This window comes from Crocodylus siamensis, chromosome 1, assembly GCF_052110815.1.
Source record: "Crocodylus siamensis isolate JL-2025a chromosome 1, ASM5211081v1, whole genome shotgun sequence".
Classification (NCBI taxonomy): Eukaryota; Metazoa; Chordata; order Crocodylia; family Crocodylidae; genus Crocodylus; species Crocodylus siamensis.
This window is the reverse complement of record NC_143395.1, coordinates 218465324-218478961: the sequence shown is the minus strand read 5'-3', so window position 1 is coordinate 218478961 and position 13638 is coordinate 218465324. Positions and strand designations below refer to the sequence as shown.

The following is a 13638-nucleotide window of genomic DNA, read 5'->3' as shown; positions in this document are numbered from 1 at the left end:
TGTTCTCAGCCTGCAAGGCTTGCTGCCTCAGGAAGTCTGCAACTCAAATACTAAACTGAACAGACTCACAGTTAATAACAGAAACAGGTAGTTACAGATAAAGCTTAAAAAAGGTAAAGCAAACTATCAGCTGCATGGCAAAGATTTATCACTGCCTGGGGGCTGGAAGGAAACAACACATACAGAGGAATAACCTATTGCCTAGATGCTTTAAGGGCTTTCCAGCTTGATAGTGGCAGCCCCTAACCTCCAGCGAGAGGCACAACAAACTTAATGGGCAGCTGTTCTGACTCAAAGTAGTAAAACCTGTGCTGGAGAACGTGGGGGTAAGAGAAGGCGGTGGATGAGAAGGGAAGTGGGGACACTAAAAAGCCTGCAGTTCATGGGGACGTTGTTTTGAGAGCCTGGATGCAGAGACAGGCAGTTCTGTTGCATGTTTGAGACAATGAGACAAACAAAAACAGGCCTGAAAGCCAAATTAAATTAAAATGCACCAAGTGTTCTTGCCAACTGCGAACACGTCATCCTGGGTACTGGAGATGTCTTGAGAGTTGCCTGGTTTCAGCAAGCACAGGCACCCATGGAAAAAGTTCAACTAGGCAGAACTGGATTTGAAAATAGCTTCCTATGCCCCTTGCCACCCTCCCCCCCTACTGATTTCCAGACAGACTTCCAGCTCCTCCCCCACACATGCTGGCAAACTATGACCATTAAGGCTGGTGAAGGGGCCTGGATACAAGAGGCAGCTTATCAAATTAGATCATTAAGCACTGAAAAACCCTGATAGTAGTTAAACAAACAGCAAGCTAGGCACTTGTGAAACTTCCAGCCCTGGTGAAAGGAACCGATTGTGCTGCCAAAAAGTCAGATCAGAAGGTGTGTAAGCTTCCCCATATACAGCTCTGCCAGTGCACGTTTGTCCTACTTTGCATTGCAATCTATGAACAAAAAAAAGTGAACGTTTACCACGTACTCTTGATAAAAAAAGATTGTATCTTCTTCTGTAAAAAGGTTAACCTCAGGCCTTCCATTAGATATGGTAACTGCATCTGCTGTTTCTGGTCATTACATGCACAATAGTGTGTTATCTGCCAGTATTAGTGACTTCTGTAGGAAGCTTTATGGGGAAAGCATGGGTTGGCCATTCTGGAGTTGGGGGGTAGGAGCGCAGTCCCTTTCAAATGACAGTTGAGGAAAACTGCATCAGATGCTTAAACTGACCTTTCAGCAGCAGATGATATCCTGCATTTGCAGAAAAAAGTGAGTAAGGATCTGATAGGCATTTTCTGCAGACACAATGCTACTTACGCAAATACTAAAGCATCTCTTAATTACAGACAGCCCCAAAATACATGTAACAGACTACAAGTGCCACAGCCAGATTCATCCCGATCTTGGTTTGATGAGGAGATACTGGGTATGGACAGGCACTCATTTCTGTGTTGCCAATCTGTCAGAAATTTGCAGCACTTTGGAGGGAAATCAATCAAGTCATGGACAGGAGTGTGCAGGCATTCCAGCCTGTGTACATCCCCTCTCACCTCCCCCAGACCCATGTTCCCATGCCTTCCCCAGGCCAGGGTAAGTGGCTGCTGTTCCACTTCTCCAGAGGAGTCAAGCAGCCGGGAAGCATACAGGCTTTCATTCTACACGAGTAATTTGCGTACAGAAGAGATGTTCTTGGTTGAAAGAGGAAGTTCATCACGTTTCAGGGAGAAATGGCACAAAAACCTACACGCTCCCAGTTTATTGTAGGAGAATGGCACACCTCCTGCTACATATGCAACGTCTGCTCCATGTCCATTGGCAGACTCCTTTCAGAAGCAACTTGCTGCAAAAGGTGAAATCACTTCCCAACAGGTGGCAAAGACTGCTGTGCTCTCTAGGACTGACCTGTCACTGCACAACTAACTTTGGGTAAATAAACATAATCATCAGCCCCACTCCAACTGCACACCACCTTGTGCCCCTCCCACCCCTCCTTACCAAAAAAAGGAGTGGAAAACAACTCAATGACCCATTCATGGACTTTTCTAACCTGAAATACCTCATATTTTGTGTCAGACACCTGTGCATCCTATCAAGGTTTACAGACCAATAATTATCAGGTGCAAGTCAAAATGTGAAACCATTCATTTCCCAAGTTGTCTAGACTAGTAATGCTTTAGGATGGGGAAAGGATATTCACTCCAGAGGAAGAGACTAAATATGGTAGCCAAATTAAAAACCAAGAGGGGTTTTCTTCCTCCCTAGCAAGCTATGAACCAAGTCAGCCCATGATTCCACATGAACTGAACTGAGAGCAATGGATGCCTGGATGTGCAATGCAACAAATAGGTCAGAGGAGCTGGTAACTAATCTATCCACCCCCTTTCCTAGTGAAACAAGGATTTATTACTCTCTCACCCCACCTCCGTTTCCTTCTGTTTCTGCATTCACTCCTACCATTTGCTTTCCCGCCCACTCTCATGTTCCCAGACCATTTATTCATCTCTCATCAGCTCCCCTCACACACATTTTTGCTCAACTGTAATAGAAGTGGCCCTCAAACTCCTTCTGCCATCACCAGCCTGCAGCAAGTGTTGCTAACTTACAACATAAAGTAGGGATAGAAACTAGCTGTGTGATCCTGAAGTCCAACTCCATCTCAGACCGGCCACTGCAAATCCCAACACACCTCCCTAGTTGGAGAAAAATCCTAGCCCGAGTATCTTAACTTGGGCAGCTGAATCTGCTAAATGGGAATCTCCACCTTGGTCACATCCTTAACAATTCATCCAGCTTTCTGGCAGGTCACTGGCTGGGGATGAAAGCAACTTAGCACTGTCCAGCTCTTGTTCAGGCTAGTTTCAGTTCACGGTTATGCTGCTCATTCCAAAAGCCCTACACAGGCTTGTCCACACCACCAGTCACAAGACTCACATCTCTCTATTGCTGCTCTTTTGCTCTCCTCACACTGGCAGCCTCTCCGACCTTCCACTACTGATGCGAGGACTCTCTCTGCTAGTCAGCCCTAGAGATCTCTCCTTTCTGTTTTGAAGCAGCCACAACAACACTTAGCTCTTCTCTAACAATTTCATCTGCAGATCAAAGCCAGAGCAGTCATTGTTTTCTCTAATTTGGAAATGGGGAAACTGAGTCACAGAGGGGAAACTGCCTTGTCCAAAATGATCTGGCAGGCAGGGGCCAATCTAGGAACAGCACCCAGGTCCCCAGAGCTTTGCACATTAGGCAACACTGGCTCCCAACCCAGCAATGGCTTTCCTTTGCCTCCACAATACAACTCAGCCAAGCCTTATGGAGGTGTGGCCATGAAGCCTCTATGAACTAAACCTGTACGGTAGGAGGTTTTGAAATGACTGACCTTCCAACTTTTCCTGTACCTACAAAAAATTTCTAACTGGCTGTAATCTTTTCTTTTACATTATAATTTGGTTGGGTTTTTGTTTTTTTGGTTGGGGGGGGGGCAGAAGAAGAGGGTACATACCAGGTTCACTGCCTGATTGTCTGTGCAAAGAGCCACGCTCAGTGGAGTCTGGTACAACAAGATGGAGCATTCCTGCACTACCAACAGGTGATGCTCCCCACTTTCCCTCTTGGCATTTACAAGGGCAAGTCCTTAATTGGGAATAGGTGCTTATGAACACTGCCCTTGCAGCTGAAGAACAGCACTAAAATGGAAGCAAACTATGTGCTCTTACTATATGCTCAGGTGTGGACCCAGTTTTGCAGCTGGTGGTTCCAGATGCTTTAAACTCCATAACAAACAAGTTGCCAAGTGACAGTGGGAACTCTGGAACGCTATGGTGTCCAGGATTTAAAAAAAAAAGTCAGCCACTGAGCAGTAAGAAGACTTACACCTGTATTCGGAGAGATGCAAACAGCTGGGGGCCCCACATGCCACGGGCTGCATGTCACATGGACCAACCCCCCCGCCCACTGCAGCAGGTACCTGCACAGGAACTCCTCCCCACTGCTGCAAATGACTCCATATGGGTCTCTCCCACTGCTCCGCCATGTGTAGTGGCAGGCAATTATTTTGGACCGAGGGCCACTTACTGAGTTTTGGCAAGTCATCAAGGGCCGCATGACAAGCAGCCACGGGCAGATAAATATTAAATTTTCTTAATTTTGTGGGGGCCCCGTGGGCTGGATAAAAATGGCCTGGTGGGCCACATCCGGCCTCCGGGCCGCATTTTGCCCACCCCTGTGCTACACAGTCCTGACCTCACCCTGAACTCCCTGTACTGCCCTCTTGGAGAGAGGAAGGAGGGGGAGGCCTGGAGACTTCAGCTGTTGTTGCAGCTGGAGCGATAAGGGGAGCAGTGGCTGGGCAGGAGCCCCAAGATGCAAAGATACAGCAAAGCCTTGTCTTTTCACACTAACAGTAGAGATACCACCACAAATTACTGGTCCAAGTCTGAGCCTTGCAATCAAGTCTTCAGGGACTTACCTTTGGATAAACTGAAATGATAAATGCATGTACCTTGAAGGGAATACCACCAATATGAATGCATTTCTTGACAGTGAGAAGAAAAGGGGGGGGGGCGGGGTTGAGGAGACAAGGCAAGCACATGGTTTGATGAGGTTATACCAGGGGTGGGCCAGATGTGCCCCACCAGGCCATTCTGTCCAGCCTGCGGGTCCCCTACAAAATTTAGAAAGTTAATATTAATCTGCCCTGGGCTGCCTGTCATGCGGCCCTCGATGGCTTGCCAAAACTCAGTAAATAGCCCTCTGCCCAAAATAATTGCCTGCCCTTGGGTTATACTGTAACTCCAAATTCAGGCCAGTGTTCTTACCGGTTTTGATATGCAACATGCAACGGGAAGGGAAATGTAGCTCTTCCCAGAGAGCCACTGAACCATGCAAAAGTAGGGTGGAGACAGATCATTTGATACAATAAGAGACAACAGTCCCATTAAAATCTTGAAGCCCCAATCCTATAGAGGTTGAGGCAGATTCTCACCTACAAGCACTATTTCAGTGGGATCATTCACCTGCTTAAAAAGCTAAGGATGCAAAGTCTTTGCAGGAGTGAGGTCTCCATATCACACTGGAACCAACCTGCAATGAATCAATATTTGGCCTTCCAGCAAACTCTCAGAAGCAGAGTTTTCCACTTTTTAAACTTTTTTTTTTTTTTTTACTAGAAATAAACTCCTACTTTTTTTACTAGAAATAAAATGGATAGCCTAAACCAACTTTAGTTACAGATCTTGCTATCAGGACAGCAATTGCATCATTGCACCTTCAGGGCCTGAAGTACTAACATGCACTTCTCTCTATTGTGGCTCTGACAAAGGAGCTGGTGCTTACAAAAAGCTGATCTCCAAATTACTCTATAAGGTGTTATATGTAGCCCTGCCTTCTACTTGATTTCAGGTTAACAAGGCTAACACCCTCTCCGTCTAACTGTTTTGGTTTTAGCCACTTGTTCCTACATGAAAACCATTCCCTCCTCCCACCCCCACAAAAAGTCACAGCACTCTGTGATGCAAGGTCACCCAGGCAGGCAGTGCTCCCATTCTGCTGGGAAAGGCCTTTGGGTGCTTTACAAACAAAACAAACCCCATACTTCTCCCCTCCTCCCCTGGAAAGAGTCAGAAAGAGCAAGCCCCTGAAGCCCCTGGTTCCTTGTTTTGCAGAGGAGAGGTATAGCTTGGTCACTCTCACTGCGCTCCAAAGTTAGACAGTCAGCGGCACAGGCAGGAACAAGGTCCAAAAGTCTCAAAGTCTCAGGCTCTTGCTCTAACCACTAAGCCTACTTCAAAGCAATTCTACTGCTAAGCTAAGGGCTGCAAGAGACTGATTGCATATCCATATAAATCAGCCAACACTAAATCAGTCCAACTGCAATAGATCAGTGTGTGCCACCAGGGTCTGGACAGGATAAACAGAATAGCTGTTCCATGCAGCTCACAACTCCTCCCTTTCACACGAAGTCACATGGCTTTCCTCCTCCACCAACTCCAAAGCTTGGGAGACATCAACATATCCCAGACTATCAGTTGCATATGGCAAGGGAACCAGAGACCAGCTTCCTCTTTCCAAAGAGTGCTAGCCATATTACTGGACCTTGGAGGGGCACACTAAGCCTAGAAGTGGGGTGTTGAATGGAACCCAAGAGCTCCCAGGTCTAGCAGTTCATTATGCACCCTTACAACAAGTGTACCAGGCACCAACAAATGAAGCCACAGCCCCAAAAGTCAAATCAAAGCCAAACCATGCTGCCTCATTCCTGAAAATGCATCTACAGCTCACAGGTGACGTGGGGGGGGGGCACATGCTCCCCCAGGAGTGAGCACTCCAGCTGGTAGGGGAGTATGGACAATGCTCATGCCCCCCTCCTGAAACTGGCTCTGCTGCTGGGACTCCCCCCACCCCCAGCAACTGGCCACTGGGGGAACCCCCCTGGTTGCCACAATGGGCAGATGGAGGGGCACCCCCCCCCTCAAACAATCCCCCAGTCATGCCCAACTAGTGCCCCACCCCAGACTCGGGACGCACCAGTCGCCTATGCTAGAGCTCACATGTGGGACTGACTGTGGTTGACATGCAAGTATTTCTGAGCGCATGCCTTCAGCTTTCTCCAGAGAGCCAACTCTCAACAGCCCTTCGTGCCCCAGGTTACAGGCTCTGGGACTTGCATGTTGAGTTCAAAAAGGGTTCCCATCTAGTCAGCTGCTGATCCCATAAAATAAAAAGGACATCCTTCTCTTGCCAATGACTACAATGATATTTGGGGGTATTCTAGTCACTCTCAGCATCAGTTCTTAAGGAGAAGAAAGGGGAAGCATAGATTGGATTTTAAAACACATAGGCATGAGTCTGAGGAAATTGGTTTCCAGTTCTGCTACTGACTCTTACCTCAGATCAGTCACTTGGCTTCCATACCCATCTGTGAAGAGGAGACCTCTCTCTCCTACCTCACAGAGCAGCTGTAAGACTTACAGTCAGCAATCTTTAAAATGACTCTGGGATGCTCAGGGAAGGAAACAAGAATCCAGCAAGCCCTCAGAAAGTCACGCTTTCTGAAAATTTCTAGACCTACCTCATTTAAAGAAGTTGAAACCTACCTCAAGTGCCCCAAGCTGTAATATCGTGACTCTCCATCTGTTGACCGAACCACTTTGATGGTGAAGGTGGGCTGCAGCTGCCTCAGCTCCAGCAGCACGATGGCTAGGTAGTGAATGAAGAGGAGTGCATCCACCAAGGACACCGCATACTGCACTATGCCCTGGTAATTGGTGTCCTTGGAGTCCAAGATGCGGACACCATAGAAGAGCCAGTAGGAAAACACAAACAGGAAGATAAGGACCAGCAGGAGAGCCCGGAACACAAACACCCGTGGTATATCCGCCTTTGGCTGGCGGAAGAACAGGGCCCAGGTCCCAATCAGGAGAATAAGGAGTTTAAAAGCCACAGAGATGAACAATCCCTCACAGACAGTGCCACAAGGCTCCAGATTGTCCCGCCACAGGATCTGGGGTAACAGGATGAAGGCCACAGGGGTGAGGAAGACAAGGAGTCCGAGTACAGCTGCCACAGTTAATCCAAGGTAGCGTTTGCAGTCCAAACCAACGCTGTCCTCCAGATCCTTGCTGATCCTGGCGATGTCCTCCTGAGAAATGCTGTGCTCCGAGGTACCCGTGATAGCTGTGGTGGTCTCACCCCAGTTGTCATCCTGAAGGGAAGACAAAATAACCAGTCGTGGAGTGCTGGCACTCTGCCTTTATCTGCTGAAGAGCTACAGGGCTGCCCAACAGAACTGGAAGTTCATCCCAACTTAGCTCAACAGGAGGCCTGGATTCAAGTTATCTAGGCTGAATTATCAACCCTAACAGCCAGTGGCAGTGGGGCAAACACAGCAATCAAATCCAAAAATCTTTACATTGTCTAGAACTATGATCTTCCAGGCACAGGACAGGGAGCTCAACCTTCCAAGGCTGTTTGCTGTACAACACTCTAGTTCTTCCAAAGATTCTTAAATATTCAGCCGGTTCTAGCAGGGAGAAGAAAAGTCCCAGGTGTTTACATGTGCGCACATTCACAGAGGGCATAGCAGATCCTGCCATACAAGTAGAGTGGGAGTGCAAGCCATGTTAATGAAACCTTGAAGTCAGATCTAGGGAAATCTCTTGGGTACAGATTTCTTTATTAAGTGTGAAAAGCTAGTACCATTCCAGCCCACCAGCATTCCTGTAAGCTCACAGCAGAATCCACCCACAACAGAAACTCATCTCATTAGCTTGCTGCAAGTTAATCCCAACTGCTCTAGTGAAATCTACAGCTACCATAGAGTTGTGACAAACTGATTCACATTTGGAAGGTTCCACTATATTTCCATTAGAGAAAGGCTGTAAATTAAAGATGACCAATCCACAGCACACATGCCAAACGTGGCACAGGTAGTGACATGGGGCAGGTCAGGGATAGACCAGAAACAGTAGCGGATAAGGTAGGGAGCAGAAAGCAGAGCAGATCAGACAGGCATCAGAGGGGCATTCAGGGATAAGGAATACAGCCAAAAAAGGCTAGTCCCCACTACTATAAATACACATTTGGAGCAGCTCTGATTGATCTGGGTCAAACCCCAGGACAAGAACAGGCATCGCACAATCATTTACATGTGTTGCCCTTTCAAGTTGCATTGCTTCTCCTTCACCAAAGGAACCACAGCCTGCCTGGCTTGTCCCAGAGAGAAGAAGTAAGATTAAAAAAAAAAAGCACAATAACCTTACAGATGCACACAGCTATGCTGTGGGGGGGAGAAGCACCACATTTCATCCCACATACTTCAGAGTAACAGTGGAATTTATGTCTGTAGGATCCCAGGACAAATGCAACATGTACTTACAGCCAGAAAGGTTGGGAACATTTTCACTGTAACTAGCAACTGAGCACACCCTGAAATATTTAAAAGACAGATAATTAAGCATGTTAGGCTTAATTTGTGGAACCCAACCGTGCTAGTGAATTCTGGTATCACAGTATAGAAGGCTTTCTATCAGGAGCTGCTCAGACTGAAGCCACATCTTCTGCAGCATGTTGACAGACAGTCCAATTTAAGCATACAAAAAGGTTTCTGAAACCTGGCCATAAAAGAATTCCAACTTCAGATAATTTCTGCAAGCTGTTATTCCTACCCCCAACCCCCATATGCATCTTGCTTGGACACACCCACATTAGGTGAAGGTAGAGTTAAGCTGACATGTACAGATCTGACTTGGAGCTGCTGTTCAGTGAGTGATTCACACTTCTGAGGGCTCTTAATTTACCCTAGCACCTTTTCAACCAGCATTAAAGAGCTTCTAGAGAGTGCATGTCACCGGCTTACTCCATTCTCCTCAGCAGCATCTCAAGCCTTTATAGCTGGAGAGGTCATTAGTGTCCAACTGATTTTCTTTTGCAGAGGGATGCATTTTTGGAAAGCATGTCAGTGACTGATAAGGAGGGAGAAAGATACATGCAGACATCCTTTTTGGCTTCTCCTGCTGACTATGCTGACAAGAGACTTATTTATTTTTAAAGGAACTGCTTAGTTTAAAAAACTTAAGGTATGCCATCTTCTGAGGTCATACAGGGATGCCATTCTTGTTCTCTAACCATGAGTCCATAGTCTCACTGGGGCCATCAATCCAGTGAGTCCTAAGCACTATTAATTTTCTCTCCTTTGGACAGGAAGGGTTATGAAAAACAAAGAGATTAACACGAATCCTTGGAAAACGACTGGACCGAGACAGCCCAATAGCTCAAAATAGCTCCAGGAATTTAACTGCTGATGCACCATGAGATGCTAATCTCTCCACAGCTTCAGGCAGGGAGTTTTGAAAAAAAAGGGAGACAGGACACACACACCAACCACAAACAGTCAGCATCTTGCATTAGTTTCTGTGGTTTTTATCACTTTTCAGCATGATAGAGGCCCTGAAAGAGGTAGTTACACTGGAGCTGCTCTACAGTGAAAGGTAACGCTACAGAACTCCCCTCTGCTAGTACCTTCCATTTGAGCCAAGCATTTTACACACCAGTGAATTTGGAGACTTATTGTTTCTTCTGTACTATGGGGGTGGCTCTACATAGTTATCCTCATTTTGTAGATTGGGAAACATGTCACTTCTCCTCTGCCACCGAGGATCATTGTAAAATGGAGGCTCAAGCCAAGCCTAGAACCAGGGAGCCCTACTTCCCAACTTTAAGAGTGCTTCCAAGACAAGGGGGAAAATAACCAAATCACATTATCAGCAGTTCAGGCAGTCGCACACAGCTCCTGGCCTTGGTCTCTGGACTAAAGCACTGCTGGAATGACTCCAAGACATCACTGTCAAAAGTTCTTCATGCTCAGAGACAGCTTTGCTCATGTAAAAGTTTATCTACCCTGTCCCCTTCACTTCTGGATTTGCAGGAAAGCAACTGTGTGAGAGCTCCTAGCCCATTTTTGACCCACTTGAAATTATACTGGCCCCTGCTTCCAACTGACGAGCTTGTAGATTATGAAATCCACTATTTGGAGTGAGACAACATTTATGGATGCCTCTATTGAGCACCCTCTGCAGTTGCCCGAGTGCAGTTACAACTGCTAGCACATGCCCAGTGGAGACTCAACCGCTTCTGTGCACAGAAACCATCTCTTACATATAGACATGGACACAAAACCCACCATGAAGCATGAAATGTATGCCACACCAAAACCACAATGGTTTCCGAACAGTCTTGGTACATCAGCTGCTCCTTAAAGATCACCTCTCATGTCTGAGGAAACCTCAAAACTCCAGATGTGGAAGGGGCACCAATTCAAAACCAGAAGCAGTCTGAAAACAACATCTTGTTCCTTTTCTGACCAAAGGTCATTGGCCCTGCCATGTAAATTAATTTTTTTTTTTTTGTTGTTCTCCCTATTGCCTAGACTAGACTGGCTCCCCATTCTTTCTTACCTGCCTTCCCAAGCCCTGGTCTCTCCAACATTTTCTTTCTTTACTCCTGGAAAGAAGCCTTCTTAAAAAATAGCATCTCTCCTGAGAGACAGAGGCAAAATGAGGGTGAAGGTGACCTGGACAGTAATCCTGGATTAGGCAGAGGAACCAGCTGCTCTGGAACAGCTTGGCATGGCTCAGAGTCAACTGAGTAAAAGGACCCCTCGCGTGGCTGGACAGGGCACCGTGCTGCTGCAAGTAAGACAAACCCAAGTTCCTGACCAGCACTGGAATGCTTGTGATGGACAAAGAATAGAATAGTAAAGGTGTAAGCCCTGTTGTATGAGGCCAGTTCCAGGTCACTTCATTATGTACTGCCCTTGTACAAGCCTGCGGCCATTTAACTAAGAGAGCATTGCTCTCCACTCCTGATCCTGAATCACCTCACTAGGCTCTGAAAAACAGCAACTTCAGCTAGTGATGTGTCCCTATGCATAGGGAATTTTGCAAAGCAGTTTGAAGCTGTCCCTGCACAATTACAACAGCATCTGCAATGCTGAAGAGGGCACATAAAACAAACTATCCTGATCACAAGTAAACAGATAAACACATGTTCCCCAGGACTCGGAGCATTGTCTGCCCTCCACCCATCTGCTGTGCCCAGCCCCTTCCTGTTCCTTACCTGGCCCTCTTCTGTCCGAGAGGCCTCATTCCCCAGCAGTGGCTCTGCAGGGGGTGTCTGGATGGTGACCGATTTTTCTGATCGACTGCCATCTTTACTCCGTGGTGATTTGTGCCTGTCCCGGCTCCTTTTCCAGCAGGGCAAGAGGAGAAAAAGGTTACAGGGGGCTACATCACCGAGAAATATCACCAACTCAGTCCTGGAGCAGGTGCTGTCACAGCCAAGGCATGTTGTGCTCAAGCGATTTTGAATGGCTCTGGCTCAGACAGCTACTGGCTTCCTCCCGGGAATGTTTAATTCTCAAAGCAAACACTGAGTAAGCATATCAGCAGGCAGCTCTTCATCTTTTCCCATCCTCTCAAGAGTGTTCTTCTGAGCCTTCCACAGGAGACCTGCCCTCTATACCCCATTTCATTATTTGAAGCGTACACACCCACTCTAACCTCACAGGACAGAACTCCACTTACAATACTTGCAGAAGGCTGGGTCACATGCTAGTGTCAATTTATTTGCAGATAGTTTCTAGAAACAGGGAGTTTGAGGAAGAGAACTTGTTACCAGCAAGGGTTTGCATTTGCTTTTCCAACACAAGCCTCTTTACAAGCTTTTCACACCTTGATTCCAGGACCCACTCTACAGTCTCCAAGGATCTGCATCAGTGGGACTCAGAGCAGCCTCCTCACTTCCCCAAGGGCTTCTGAAGTTCTCTTGCTCAGGAAGCAAGATGTTTCAAGGGAATCACTCTTCTTCCAAAAGAAGACCATAAGGGAATGGTGGTATACCCCCTTCCTGTAACCCACTACTGGTCAAATCACTTGTCTAGGTGATGTGAAATGCAGAAATGATTTCCTAGATGGATTTCAACACGCCCCCAAGCCAGGGTCCTAAAACAGATTATTCAGGGGTAAGGACACTCATCTGTCCTTCTGAAGTTGCGCTGCTCTTCATGAAACAATCAGGTAGGAGGGACCCCGACTGGTGTGGTGTCTAGAGCATTCACCTGAGCTATGATAGACGTGGGTCTCCACCCTTGCTACAAGGACTGTCTCTTTTACTTTAGAGTCATTAGACATAAATGCATGAACACCTTGGAGAAGGAGCTGTGACCCTGGACTCTGGTTGCAGGACTAGAGCCACACACGCTCCCACCCTCTCTAGCCCCATAAATCTTCTATGCAAACTTGGCACTGCTTTAAAAGTTAGGATGGAAAATGTCCCACCACAGAATAGCCTATGATTTGACAGGTTGGGCATCCTCTAGAATAGAAGAAAATGTAATTTGAGGTCTGTTGGACACAGGAAGGAACTGAACCAGGGTGAATAATTTAACCACTAAGCTATGAACGGGGTGCCCACCATTAAGAGACAGTGGCTTCCACAACCACATTTTGGGTGGGACCCAGTCCCCATATCCATAGGATCTCTCTCTCTCATTGGGGATGGGCAGAGGATCATGTTACTGGGTCTCTGACAAACTCAGGTGCGACTGAGGTGCCAGGCTGCTCAGCACTGCTGGACTGAATTTTAAAGAACGCACAGAATTTTAAAGAAAAAAAAAAAAGAACAAGAATATAGAATTTAGGCACCAGCTGGGCAGGGTTTTCAGTATCAGATCTGGACAATTAAACACCACCAGAATTTTGCTTCAGGGGCCCAAACCTCTTTCCAGTGCTGGCTGCAGGGAATGGGAATCTTCACCCCTTCTTGCACATCAGAAATCATTTCAGGAAAGAAAGTTGGGGGCGGGGGGGAAGAGAGCAGCAAAAAGTTGCATGTGCAGTGGGGCAGCCACACTGGAGGGAGAGGCCTGGAGGCTTGTAGAGCCAGTAATACTATTCAGCATTACACAGCCTCAGTTTCCTAACCTTAAAATCAAGCATCTCATAGGTAGAAGTTGAGTTAAAGCAGACCAGTAATGCCAGGCAGTTTGGTTCCTGCAAAGCAGAGCTTTCCACAACATCCTAAGCTGAGGAAAACAGCTACTGATCTGGAAGTCTGAAGCTCCTGTTGACTACTGTCTACATCCCAACTCCAGGTTAA

General features: G+C 46.9%; 1 protein-coding gene across 2 annotated transcripts in view; it reads right to left on the bottom strand.

The window, feature by feature from the left end:
- Positions 1 to 13638, bottom strand: part of VANGL1 (VANGL planar cell polarity protein 1) — a 61858-nt gene that overhangs the window by 36964 nt on the left and 11256 nt on the right. For both annotated transcript variants that reach the window (XM_090056849.1, XM_090056857.1), the window contains exons 3-4: positions 11599 to 11725; positions 7080 to 7687 (exon numbers count right to left, since the gene is read on the bottom strand). In XM_090056849.1, coding sequence (XP_089912975.1) covers positions 7080 to 7687; positions 11599 to 11725 — 735 coding nt within the window. The remainder of the gene's footprint in view (positions 1 to 7079; positions 7688 to 11598; positions 11726 to 13638) is intronic.